The sequence below is a fragment of the Notolepis coatsorum genome (assembly GCF_963971535.1).
Source record: "Notolepis coatsorum genome assembly, chromosome: 14".
Taxonomy (NCBI): Eukaryota; Metazoa; Chordata; class Actinopteri; order Aulopiformes; family Paralepididae; genus Notolepis; species Notolepis coatsorum.
Genome location: NC_140178.1, coordinates 92,123,360 through 92,137,854, shown reverse-complemented (window position 1 = coordinate 92,137,854; position 14,495 = coordinate 92,123,360). Strand labels below are relative to the sequence as shown.

At 46.5% G+C, this 14,495-nt stretch overlaps 1 protein-coding gene across 1 annotated transcript in view; it reads right to left on the bottom strand.

Annotated features, from left to right (window-relative positions):
- LOC311240163 (cytoplasmic dynein 1 heavy chain 1) overlaps positions 1-14,495 on the bottom strand; it is a gene marked incomplete at both ends in the record, with an annotated part of 161,618 nt that overhangs the window by 70,409 nt on the left and 76,714 nt on the right. The window contains 3 exons of the mRNA XM_084328703.1: positions 1,190-1,351; positions 2,232-2,346; positions 5,293-5,426. Coding sequence (XP_084184829.1) covers positions 1,190-1,351; positions 2,232-2,346; positions 5,293-5,426 — 411 coding nt within the window. The remainder of the gene's footprint in view (positions 1-1,189; positions 1,352-2,231; positions 2,347-5,292; positions 5,427-14,495) is intronic.

Genomic DNA, 14,495 nt, shown 5'->3' with positions numbered 1-14,495 from the left:
AAACAGCGACTCCTACAGTTCGGTCGGGGCGCCTGCTAAGCGCGGATTGGACTTGAGGGGGATAGTGTGGTCCTCCCACACGCTACGCCCTCTCAATGAGAATCCGCGCTGCCAGGTGAAAAGAAGCGGTGATTGGCTGGACGTGTGTCGGAGGAAGCACGTGGTAGCCTCCACTCTCCCAGATGATTTGACTGTGGGGGGTAAGTGCGCAGCGACCAGGAAGGGACTGGGAATTGGCATACGACTAACATTGGGATGGGAGAAAATCGGAGGAAAATGGAGGGGGAAAAAGACCAAAAAAAAAAAAAAAAAAAACATTAGTCAGCATGTCCAATGTACTGGCCCGCACCGTCTGCGGGTGACCACCAGAGGGTGGTAGGAGACCATTGTTCACCTCATGTCTGTGGTGCTGACTCTCCCCAGGTCTGGCCTGACCTGGGTGTGTGACAGATTAGTGTGATTTCGTGGTGTGTGTTGTCATTGTTGTCGTTCCCTTCCCTGGTGTGATGTTCTCTCCTGTCTAGTGTTGTTGTAATTGCTTGTGTTTAGTTTGTTAATATTGTGTTAGACTGCCCTGACCAGGTGTTGCCAATGTTAATTAGTCAGGGTATATATGTTTGTGTCTCCCTTTCCTCGTCGTGGCGTCATTTCCTCCTGTTACCTGTTTCCTGCCCACGTCGTTGCTCTCCCTTGGTTTGCTAGTAAGTGTAGTGTTTGTTTTTGCCTGTTTGTTTTACGTTCTCCAGTTTATTGTTCTTGTGTCAGTTCGTTTGCGCCATTTACTTTCGTTTGTTTGTGCTCTAGTCTGTTGTTATCGTACCAGCAAGGCTGTGTCATTATTGTTTGTTTCGTGTAGTGCTTGGTGAACTTAAGTAAAGAGTCATTATCTACACGAATTCTGCCGTCTCCGTTTCCTCCATTCATCAGTCATTCTGCAGTTTCGGTGCTCTCCGGTCATTCCGCATATTGGGTTCTACTCCCCCCCCCAGCTTCGTAACAACAATGGAAATCAGTTGGATTAACACGCAACTCTCCACATCTAAGCGGATATTGTGATATATATGCCTGAATGGAGTGAGACGTACAATTGCTTGTACATTTAGAAGAGAACACAACTTCCTCAACTGAAGATGTATTGAAGCAGACAGGAAGTGGTACGAGATGCTGAAGGACGACAGAAGGTTGTTACCTCTCCGTTGGCCAGCAGGGTGTTCATCCTCTCCAGGAAGCCAGAGTCCAGCACGTTGGACTCGTCCATGATGAAGGCGATCTTCTCGTTCTTACAGCCCGAGCGGCGCAGCACCGTGCGCAGGTCCTCGTCGAAGTCATCGCCTGTGTACTTCCTGTGAACCTGCACACACACGCGCGCGCACACACACACACACACACACACCCACAGTTCAGTACAGTCATAAGCTACGTTTAGACTGCAGAAAAAATTGCCCTGAATCTGATGTCTTTGCTCATACTGTATGTGACTCAGATCAGATTTTTTCACAACAGTGTGAACGGCACAAATCACATGGAATCTGATCTTTTACATTCTGATTTGGGCCACTTTCATAATGTGGTCCTAAATCAGATATAGATTTATTATTATTATTATTATTATTATTATTTTTAAAACCTCAGTCTGAACAGTAATGCATTTGTCACAATTCTTATGTCCATCTTCTTTATTGTTGATCAATTCAGGTGTGTGATCAGTTCCCACTGGAATCTGATATTGGCTACACAAAAAAAAAAAAAATGAAAATCAGATCTGAACCATACAGCAGAATGGACCTGTCTCAAAACCCTGCCCCTTTTCTTGATCCTCCAATCACAACTGTCGCTTACCTCGGACAAACCAAGTTTGTCCGAGGTAAGCGACAGTTGTGATTGGAGGATCAAGAAAAGGGGCAGGGTTTTGAGACAGGTCCATTGAGCACCAAGGCCTGCAGTGTGAACGTAGCCTTACAGAAATGGTTCTCGCTCGTATTCATTAGTACAGAGTTTTTGGTTTTCAGAGTGAATATATTCTTACAGGTTAATGTGTGGGTTAAAAGGACTGCTAAACAACTAACCTGTAGTGTTTCATTCAACATGTCTTTTCAATGGACTTGAGAGAAGCTTTGGTTTCATGATACTTATATATAAAATAATTTGGGTGCCTCGTTTTAATCCTCCTAAGACCCAAAGGTGGGTCCCAACCCGCACTTTGAAAAACCCTGGTATTATAGAGCACCGACCTTGATCTGGTAGACGCTCAGCCCGTTCATCCAGGCTACGAAGCGAGACAGGGTGGTCTTCCCTGCTCCGCTCACCCCGATCAGCAGGAGATGTCCCTGGGGCTGGCGGAAGATCCTACAGGGGGACAAGAGACCAGGGTCCAGGTTCACAAAGCCTTTCAGAGTGGGAGTACTGATCTAGAGTCAGCTCCAGTGTGTTAGTTTGAATAAGGTCATGAAGACTAGTGTTCCTGGTTACTGATCTAGAGTCAGCTCCAGTGTGTTAGTTTGAATACGGTCATGAAGACTAGTGTTCCTGGTTACTGATCCAGAGTCAGCTCCAGTGTGTTAGTTTGAATAAGGTCATGAAGACTAGTGTTCCTGGTTACTGATCTAGAGTCAGCTCCAGTGTGTTAGTTTGAATAAGGTCATGAAGACTGGTGTTCCTGGTTACTGATCTAGAGTCAGCTCCAGTCTGTTAGTTTGAATAAGGTCATGAAGACTGGTGTTCCTGGTTACTGATCTAGAGTCAGTCTGTTAGTTTGAATAAGGTCATGAAGACTAGTGTTCCTGGTTACTGATCTAGAGTCAGATCCAGTCTGTTAGTTTGAATAAGGTCATGGAGACTAGTGTTCCTGGTTACTGATCTAGAGTCAGATCCCGTCTGTTAGTTTGAATAAGGTCATGAAGACTGGTGTTCCTGGTTACTGATCCAGAGTCAGCTCCAGTCTGTTAGTTTGAATAAGGTCATGAAGACTAGTGTTCCTGGTTACTGATCCAGAGTCAGCTCCAGTGTGTTAGTTTGAATAAGGTCATGAAGACTAGTGTTCCTGGTTACTGATCTAGAGTCAGTCTGTTAGTTTGAATAAGGTCATGAAGACTGGTGTTCCTGGTTACTGATCTAGAGTCAGATCCAGTCTGTTAGTTTGAATAAGGTCATGGAGACTAGTGTTCCTGGTTACTGATCTAGAGTCAGATCCCGTCTGTTAGTTTGAATAAGGTCATGAAGACTGGTGTTCCTGGTTACTGATCTAGAGTCAGATCCAGTGTGTTAGTTTGAATAAGGTCATGAAGACTAGTGTTCCTGGTTACTGATCTAGAGTCAGTCTGTTAGTTTGAATAAGGTCATGAAGACTAGTGTTCCTGGTTACTGATCTAGAGTCAGATCCAGTCTGTTAGTTTGAATAAGGTCATGGAGACTAGTGTTCCTGGTTACTGATCTAGAGTCAGATCCCGTCTGTTAGTTTGAATAAGGTCATGAAGACTGGTGTTCCTGGTTACTGATCTAGAGTCAGATCCAGTCTGTTAGTTTGAATAAGGTCATGGAGACTAGTGTTCCTGGTTACTGATCTAGAGTCAGATCCCGTCTGTTAGTTTGAATAAGGTCATGAAGACTGGTGTTCCTGGTTACTGATCTAGAGTCAGATCCAGTCTGTTAGTTTGAATAAGGTCATGGCGACTAGTGTTCCTGGTTACTGATCTAGAGTCAGTCTGTTAGTTTGAATAAGGTCATGAAGACTAGTGTTCCTGGTTACTGATCCAGAGTCAGCTCCAGTGTGTTAGTTTGAATAAGGTCATGAAGACTAGTGTTCCTGGTTACTGATCCAGAGTCAGCTCCAGTCTGTTAGTTTGAATAAGGTCATGAAGACTAGTGTTCCTGGTTACTGATCTAGAGTCAGATCCAGTCTGTTAGTTTGAATAAGGTCATGGCGACTAGTGTTCCTGGTTACTGATCTAGAGTCAGTCTGTTAGTTTGAATAAGGTCATGAAGACTAGTGTTCCTGGTTACTGATCCAGAGTCAGCTCCAGTCTGTTAGTTTGAATAAGATCATGAAGACTAGTGTTCCTGGTTACTGATCCAGAGTCAGCTCCAGTGTGTTAGTTTGAATAAGATCATGAAGACTAGTGTTCCTGGTTACTGATCTAGAGTCAGATCCAGTCTGTTAGTTTGAATACGGTCATGAAGACTAGTGTTCCTGGTTACTGATCCAGAGTCAGCTCCAGTCTGTTAGTTTGAATAAGGTCATGGCGACTAGTGTTCCTGGTTACTGATCTAGAGTCAGTCTGTTAGTTTGAATAAGGTCATGAAGACTAGTGTTCCTGGTTACTGATCCAGAGTCAGCTCCAGTCTGTTAGTTTGAATAAGATCATGAAGACTAGTGTTCCTGGTTACTGATCCAGAGTCAGCTCCAGTGTGTTAGTTTGAATAAGATCATGAAGACTAGTGTTCCTGGTTACTGATCTAGAGTCAGATCCAGTCTGTTAGTTTGAATACGGTCATGAAGACTAGTGTTCCTGGTTACTGATCTAGAGTCAGTCTGTTAGTTTGAATAAGGTCATGAAGACTAGTGTTCCTGGTTACTGATCTAGAGTCAGATCCAGTCTGTTAGTTTGAATAAGGTCATGGAGACTAGTGTTCCTGGTTACTGATCTAGAGTCAGATCCCGTCTGTTAGTTTGAATAAGGTCATGAAGACTGGTGTTCCTGGTTACTGATCCAGAGTCAGCTCCAGTCTGTTAGTTTGAATAAGGTCATGAAGACTAGTGTTCCTGGTTACTGATCCAGAGTCAGCTCCAGTCTGTTAGTTTGAATAAGGTCATGAAGACTAGTGTTCCTGGTTACTGATCCAGAGTCAGCTCCAGTCTGTTAGTTTGAATAAGGTCATGAAGACTGGTGTTCCTGGTTACTGATCCAGAGTCAGCTCCAGTCTGTTAGTTTGAATAAGGTCATGAAGACTGGTGTTCCTGGTTACTGATCCAGAGTCAGCTCCAGTCTGTTAGTTTGAATAAGGTCATGAAGACTGGTGTTCCTGGTTACTGATCCAGAGTCAGCTCCAGTCTGTTAGTTTGAATAAGGTCATGAAGACTGGTGTTCCTGGTTACTGATCCAGAGTCAGCTCCAGTCTGTTAGTTTGAATAAGGTCATGAAGACTGGTGTTCCTGGTTACTGATCCAGAGTCAGCTCCAGTCTGTTAGTTTGAATAAGGTCATGAAGACTAGTGTTCCTGGTTACTGATCCAGAGTCAGCTCCAGTCTGTTAGTTTGAATAGAGGGCTAACAGTATCTGGGGGGTTGTTCCTCACCGGTCGATCCTGAGGACGTGGTCCAGCACCTCGTTGAAGAGAACCAGAGGAACGTCCAGCTCCTCCTCATAGAAGACCTTCAGACGGGCCTTCACATAGTCCCTGAGCTCCTCCTGCTCCACGGGGGTGTAGTCCTGCAAGGAGGAGACATGCCTGGTGAGTACTGTACTGTACTATACTATACTGTACTATACTGTACTATACTGTACTATACTATACTGTACTATATTAGATCAATCAAATGACAGTAACTTTAATTTACCATGCACATTAGATCAATCAAATGACAGTAACTTTAATTTACCATGCACATTAGATCATGTGATCAAATATATATATATATATATAATAATAATCTAACCCTAACGAACCTTACTGTCATGCACTTGTCCTAATAAACTAACCTACACTGTTACAAAGGATCAGATTAAACCGAATATATATATTTATTGATTGATATATATTGCATAGTATTTGTATATCGTTTGATATCCCTTGTATATTCCTTGTACATATACACGGAATATCCCTTTAGCCTATTACAGACCATAATATTTCATTCTCCTATTGGACAGCGGTCCACAGGCGCCGGGGCCGTGCCTCCAGAGTCAGGTTCAAGGCCACCGTCAAGACATGTCTGTACATGCCCGGCCTTGCCCAGGGATACGAGACAGAAATGAGGTTGGCACTAGATTGTTCGCCGTGCATATAAATATGGCGCAGGTGAATACAGAAGTAGAGTTACCCAATAAGTTGAAGCCTCACCCACGATACTCCGTGCGGTGAAGTATGGCCTGTTTGGCCCCAAAATAGAGCATTGAGACCGCGTGCGAATTAATAACTGAATTGTCAGAGTTTGGCGCTATACCGTCGAGTGCGACATATTTCTATTAAGTCAGTAATAGTCTATTTGTGTATAGTGTATCGTGCGGCTAAAGTTCTACAGTGACCAGCATCACCAACGCTTCCTCGTATCAGCTAGAGTGCTTATCCAGGCTGGGCTGCTTTCATGGCGCTTTCACCCGAGGAGACCTAGACGAGAACCGTGTGGACATGTACACTGGATTAATCTACCCGACGACTACATAGCCCTTTGCGGCTGGATTATATTTGTTTTGGTCCTGTGATTTATGGAGCGGAGAATCGCCGACGCCTACACGTGTTGGATTTACCCTGTGAGGAGACCAGTCGAGTCTGCGCCTCAGAGAGCCTGAGGCCGGCTAGCTTTCTTCACTGTGGAGCTACAGTCTACGGAGAACAGCTGTATTCGTCTGTGGATCAAGAGGCTATTGCACCGTCTCCTGTACTTGGAGTCTCCTTAGTCATCGTTGACCAGACTCTCTACTACCGACAGATCCTCTACCCCTGCTGGCTTACAACCGGGGGGACCCTTCCAGTATCTCCCGCTATATATTACTAGTGTACCATAGATATAATTCCCTAAGATTCAGGTTGTATAATTACCTCCTGCGTAACCAGAGAATGGACATTCAGTATTGATTTGCCTACGCACATTCCTTTGCCTTATAAGCGCATCCAAAGTAAAATACAGAGAAGTATATTATGTACCTTTTGCTGCAATAAATACTTGATTACACCTTTGTGTGGAACCGATTCATTGTGGGAAGTGTTCATCATATTTATATATCATGTACTGTATGGCCAGTAATTAAAGTACATAAAGCGGTAGTGGTTTAATGATACCATACTTATCAATACAGTCAGGGAATTGTACCCCTCAGTTACAATTGGTCCTTCGAGCCGGAGGGTAACTAGTGTAATATTAATATAGTGGTATTAATATTGACATGGCCTATGATGAACACTCCACAAAACGGTTCTCCTAAAGTAGATCGCCCGCAGCGTAGACGGCAGACACCTCAGTACTTAGAGGATTACGTTGCCAATATACTACCTAGCTTTCTACAGACGGTAAACGCGGAAAAAGTAGATAGTAAAATTATGTCCGACCCTATCGACCAGGCTACCCCGCCAATAGAGGCCCTAGTGGGTTCTAACGTAACTGACCAAGCTCACGGTAGGGACCAGGAGGGACCCGACATGACTTTACCCCCCGCCAAGACCGAAGAAGTAGTCCCCGGAGAGCTCCAGGATAAAGACAGCTCTCCAGGGATGGAACTCTACCCGCTACAAGAAGAGGAGAGCACCCCGGAGATGGATCTCCAGGACTCGCCACAGGAGAACAGATCTCCAACGAGTACTGCCAGGAGCGGATCACCTCAACCAGCGTCTTCCCCCAGCGAGGCGGACAAGATGCTGGCACAGGCATTCCTCGCCAGCCTAGCAGCCTCAACAGAGCGCGATCGACTCCAAGCACAGACGCTTAGTGAGCGCGAACATTCTTCCATGGAAAGAGAACGCCTTCAGGCGCAGCAACGGAGCGACGAAGATCGTATACGTCTAGAGATTAGACGCCTTCAGACGGAAGAGAATATGGTAAGGGACCGGGCCGAAGCCCAGCGCGCCGCCGCCGAAGCCCAGCGCGCCGCTGCCGGTGCCCAAAGAGAAGCAGAGCGCGACCTCGCTCTCACCAAGCGCGAAGCCGAGCGCGACCGATTACAAGCGCAGATAATGGAGCAGCTGATCACCAGGGCAACACCCCCTCCCTCCGCACGGGGTTCCAGGGCCTCGTCAAGACGAGGGTCAAGGGCACCCTCCCCTACCCGATCAAGCGACCCTGAGCCCGACCACCAGAGAGAGCCTATACCCCCCTCCGAACCCCTTCCCCGACCGGTCCAAGTGAGACCCAGCTACAAGGAAGAAACGGTCTACACCGCGGAGAGGCTAAATAGACGACTACAGGATCTAGAGGACCTGCCAGAGGAAGAAGAAGAGGGAGAGGAGGAGAGTCAAGCCCGACAGCAGCACAGTACTCCACAGGACCAGGAGGTCCAGTACAGCCCAGGCTCTACCCCCGCGGCTCTACGCTACAGACCCCCGACTCAATTCACGGGTGAGCTTGACGCACGACCAGCCCCGAGGAACAGCACCTGGATACGCGGGCCATGGTACTCAGCAGGTACCAGCCCACCAAGAGGCGTAAGAGGAGACTCGCCTAGGAGGCCTCTCTTCCAACGCTCACCGATGTGCCAGCCATCTATGGCATCATACATTGGCACACCGACGTTTCCGGACTTCACCCACGAGAACAGAGCACAGTACACGGAGCTACGAATGTGCTTAGAGACAATGATGTCCGATGTAGCTGATGAACCGTACAAGTATGCTATCCTACTGAAGCACCTCAAGGTGCCCCGAGCGCACAATATAGCGCTGGCCTATGCCACCTCTACTACCCCATACACAGCGGCTCTAGCAGCACTCGACCAAAGATATGGACGCATATGGGACTACGTAATACAAGAGATAAGGCATATTGACCGCCTACCCCCAGCCACAGACAATCGCTCACTAGATGACCTGTCTATCAAGGTACAATCCCTGGTAGGGATGCTGGGGGCGCAAAGAGAAAAGGGTATGCACGAACTGTACGCAAACTCTAATGTCGAGAGGATTTTAGAGAAGCTTCCGCCCGCCCGACAAGAGCGCTTCAGGCGGCAAAGAGACCACCGTGATCCTAACGGTCCCGAGCCATCCCTCCTAGACCTAGCCGACTTCCTGGCGAGAGAAGTCAACAGCCTACGGTTGGATACGTTCATGCGGAGCACCCCAAGCTCCAGAGAGGGACCTAGGAGAGCAAACGATGGCCGAAGATTGGTGACCGTCATGCACCAATCAGAATCAGTACCGAGCAGCAAGAACCACAGTACCCCCTCGATGAAAGAGAAGTGGAAGATGGTGTGCCCGTACTGCGAAAAGGAACACTGGTTGTCACAATGTGACACGTTCAAGAAGATGACCGCCGACGAGGTGAGTCAATGGATAAAGTCCAACCGACGCTGTTACCGATGTGCGCGCAGTCACATGGCAGCCGATTGCCGCTTAAAGAAGAGGTGTAATCGGTGTGACGGAGCCCACCTAGATGTCCTACACGACAGTAACAGAAGAAAGCCTGCACCCTCAAGCAGCACAAAGGCAAGTGTTATGTACATTGACCCCGCCAGCAGCGGGGGCGCCCGGGTGCTCTTAAAGGTGGTCCGCGTAACACTGAGTTACCAAGATAAGGTCATGGACACTTACGCCGTCCTTGACGACGGGTCAGAGAAGACCCTTCTCCTCGCGTCCGCTGCGGCCCAGCTGGGGCTGCGGGGGAGCGAAAACCAGATGACGATTCGGACAATAAGAAGAGATCTAAAGACGATAAAGGGCGAGAATGTCTCCTTCACTATCGCAGCAAGCGGGCAGCCAGAGAGACGGTATAGGATTACTAATGCTTTCACCAGCCAAGAAATAGGCCTGTCGCAGTACACCTACCCCATCGCCAAGCTGATGGATAAATATGTGCACCTGCGTCAACTACCTATACCGCTCATAGACGGTGCCACCCCGACCCTGCTGATAGGCTCCGACCATGCAGACCTCATCGTCCCGATTGACCGGGTCCACACAGGGCCCAGAGGCTGTCCTGCAGCAGTCGAGACCCGCCTAGGATGGACATTACAAGGCCCCCTCGCTAAGTCTCTTAACCGAACAGCAGCCACTAACTGCCTCCACTCCAGAGTGACAGAAGAAGACACCACCCTCCTACAGCATGTCGAGAGGCTATGGACACTAGAGACAATGCCCTTTAAGAATGAAAAGAAAGACATTCGTTCCAAGGAAGACATTTACGCTATAGCCCTCCTCGAGCAGGGGACAAAGAGAGTCAAAGTCAACGGAGTGATGAGATACGCAACTCCACTCCTGAGGCGAGAGGGTATGCCTACCTTCCACGCCCCAAAAGAAGCGACGGAGCGGTATCTATTGAACACAGAGCGGCGCCTAGCCAGAGACCCCGCTCAAGAGACGGTGTACCGCGCTGAGATTAACAAGCTAATCACAGGACTTCCGGTTTAACGTACTATGGAGTGACACGCAGATTTAAGAGCTCCGGCAGAATTGCCTAATTATATAATCTAAAGGCACCCTTTCAAGAAAACGTTTTTACTAGTATTGAATATAATACACCCGTGAACTAGACAGTTTTTGTTTGGGCTTCAAAATGCCTCCAAAAGTTACTAAAATACCGTGTGCATCTCAGTCGCAGCAGAAAATAACGCAATGTGGTGCGGCCCCGCTCTCGCGTGAGCCTTCGATCCACTCTCTCCCAGTGGATACCAGGGAGTCAGAAGCCGCTGCCCCCAGGTTGGACATTCTCGCAACAGGCTTCAAAATGCCTCCAAAAGTTACAAAAATACCGAGTGCATCTCAGTCGCAGCAGAAAATAACGCAATGTGGTGCGGCCCCGCTCCCACGTGAGCCTTCGATCCACTCTCTCCCAGTGGATACCAGGGAGTCAGAAGCCGCGGCCTTCAAGTTGGACATTCTCTCAACTGTGCGCAATGATATTGCTGAAATCTTTAAAGCTGAGTTGCACTCGGCTCTGGGAAATGACCTAGTAACCATCAAATCCGAACTACAAGCCATGAAAACTGAATGGTCAGCCAAGATAACAACTTTACAATCTGAGGTAACGTTGATAAAAGGCACAGTGGCAGGAGTGGAAGACGCGCTAACCACATGCACCGACGACGTCGCCATTTTAAAGGAGAAAGTTGAACATCTTGTCAAAGAACTGATTAAAACAGAAAATAAATGTGAAGATCTCGAATCTAGGTCTCGTCGCAACAACATACGGATTGTTGGCGTTCCTGAAGGTACAGGCTCCCCCCTCACGACTGCAGCCGTCTCCAGGCTGCTTAAGGAGGCTTTCAACATGGAGAAGGAACCTGTGTTGGACAGGGCGCACCGTACACTCCAGGCCAAACCCCGACCGGGGGAGCGACTCCGACCGGGGGAGCGACCTCGCACAATTATGGCCAGACTACACTACTTTTCAGACTGTGTCGACATCCTAAAGAAAGCAAGAGAGACGAAGAGGATCATGTACGAGGGGGTGTCCATCTCCGTTTTTCCAGACCACACAGCCAAGATAGCACGGGCGCGTGCAGCGTTTAACGAGGTGAGAAGCCAGCTCCGAGAGGTGGAGGGGCTCCGTTTTGGAATTCGCCATCCAGCCCGCCTCATCGTTACCTATCGCGACAAAGAGAGTCAGTTCGACACACCTGAGGAGGCTGCAACTTTTGTCAAATCGTTGAACAGAAACGGGGACTAGACTGAATTAAAGATGGGACTGTTTTAGATTAGTTTCCACGGACTGATTGGTGAGTCAACGACATATTCGGGCCAACTATTAGTTAAGTTGTATAAAAAAAGAAAAATGAAAGCCTCAACTTGTGCTCGCTACACATAATAGGATGTCAGTCAACTGCTATTTATTTTTTAGATTTGAAAATGCCCCACGTTACATTTTTAGATTTGAGTGGTACAGTGTTTATCATTACTGTGTAGCTGCTGCCACCGCGACCAGGTATGGTGTAGGTCAATACAACAGTCATTTTCTAAACATTAGAGTTGGGTGGTACAGTGTGTATTTTTATTTTTATTATTATTATTATTATTATTATTATTATTATTATTATTATTATTATTATTATTATTATTATTATTATTATATGGCTGCTCGGGCCGTGTGGGTGCGCTGTTCGTGTGCGCTCTGGCCGCGGTCCGTCGCGGTCCGCGGGGGGAGACACTCCTCCGCCTGCGGGTGGTGTGGGGCCGTGGTGGGGGTGCGCGCGGGGGGCGGTGTACGCACATGTGGTACGAGGGCGATCAAGATACCACTTATTCCCTTATATCTGAAAATGTACCACGTTTATTTAAGTTGTAGGGTGTTTTCATCATTACTTTCTGTAGCTGCCGTCCCCACGACACACATAGTGTGATGTCGGTTAGTGCCAGATGTTTTCTGTATCTGGGAACTGACCACGTTTAATTTACATTTATAGCACATGGCCAAGGGGGTCGGGGGTAAACACTAGATTTAAGATGCCCTAGAACTGTGAAGGGAACACGTTCTATATCTGAAAATTGAACATGTTTAATTTACATTTATATCATATAGCCATAAAGCCGTAGGTTGAACAATAGAATTAAGTTGTAATAAGATCTTATCACTACTCTTTGTAGCTGTTGTTCCCACTACACATAGGCGAGAGGTTGGTCAATACACCATTTATTCACTATACCTGAAAGTTGACCATGTTTGATTTACATTTATATCATATGGCCATAAAGTCATAGGTTGAATACTGGATTTAAGTTGCACTGTACTCTTATCATTGCTCTTAGTAACAGTTGTGCCCCTAATCGTATGGTTTGAGGTTGGTCAATATACCATGTATATATATGTATAATTTGTTTTATACCTAATCACGCCTGATTTAAACATCTACCAATTTTCTCCTATTTTTGAAAATTGGCAGGTTCAATCTGCATTTATACCCTATGACCATACATGTTGTAGGTTAAGCACTAGATCTAAGTTGCACTGTATTCTATGTTTAATGAGGTTGACATTGGGAGGGGGGATATTCCGGAGCCTGAATATTCTTTGTAATGGGTGTACCCACTACATATAAGGTCTGGTGTCGGTCAATAACCAGTGGTTTTCTATTTTTGAAAGTTGACCATGTTTAATTTGCATTTACATCCAAGGACCATAAAGTCATAGATTAAACATTAGATAAAATGATCCTTTATTTTGACTCGGGTTGCACTGTATTCTAGGTGCCTAATATTTACATATAACCCTGCTGAGCTCTTTTTTGTTTGTTTTTGTTAGCCATGGTTATAGCCGTAAGTATCACTGAAGGGAAAGGCTCCTGTTGGAGTCAGCACGGTTGTTCCCATCATTCGGGGATGGAACACTTGATGTGCGGGGGGAGGGGGGAGGGGGGTGGGAGGGTTTGTGTTTGCTTTTGTTTTTGTTTTATGGTACTCTGTTACTCTTATACACTCTGTCTGTTTGCTGTGATTGACATTTTAGCGTGTGCTCTTCTAGGTCCGATGCACGGCAGTCTAGGTTGGTACCCTTCCCTGGTTGGGATACTATTATACACTCTGCAACTATTAGGTATGATGTCTGACCCACTAACAACTGACAATGACTAACACAAAGGTTTCGATGGGACTGGGGAACACAGTCAGATTCTTCTCATGGAATGTGGGGGGAATAAATGGGCCGGTCAAAAGGGCTAGGGTCTTCTCCCACATAAAAAAATTTAAAGGCGATATTATATTTCTTCAAGAAACACATTTACGTACCACTGACCAGGGGAGACTCGCTAGACCATGGATCGGTCAGATTTTCCACTCTAAATTTGAAATTAAAACACGAGGGACAGCCATACTGATAGGCAAGAAAGTACAGTTCACTCCCGTTAAGACTGTTTCAGACCCCAATGGTCGCTATATAATAGTAACTGGCTCACTATATCAGACCCCAGTGGTCCTTGTGAGTGTGTATGCACCTAACTGGGATGATGTTAACTTTATAAAGAAACTGCTGTCCTCACTTCCCGACTTGGACACACATCACTTAATACTGGGAGGAGATATCAACTGTGTAATGGACCCCCACCTTGATAGATCGAGTACCAGGACTGCTGTGCCCTCAAAGATGTCTCAAACATTGTCCACTTTTATGAATAACAATGGCTACATTGACCCGTGGCGATTTCTGTATCCTACAGATAAACAATTCTCTTTTTTTTCTCATGTGCATCACTCCTACACACGCATAGACTATTTTTTCTTTGATAAGGCCTTATTACCGTCTTTGTCCTCAGCTAGCTATTCTGCTATAACTATTTCAGACCACGCCCCCGTAACCTTTGAACTTATTTTCAAATCTAAACCCAAAGAGGCCCGTTTCTGGAGACTGGACTCTACCCTACTAGCATCTGATGAATTCTGTAACGTGGTATCTCAAGCGATTGACCTATTTCTCGAGACAAATAAAAATGACGAAACCTCACCCTCATTATTATGGGAGACACTAAAGGCAAATGTTAGGGGCACAATTATTTCATACACCGCACATGCTAACAAACAGCGTCTCGAAAGGCAACAACAATTGGAGACTCTGATTACAGATCTTGATCGTCGCTATGCCGTGGCTCCGACTCCGGAACTTTATAAGGACCGGCTTGGCTTTCAGACGGAACATAATCTTTTATCCA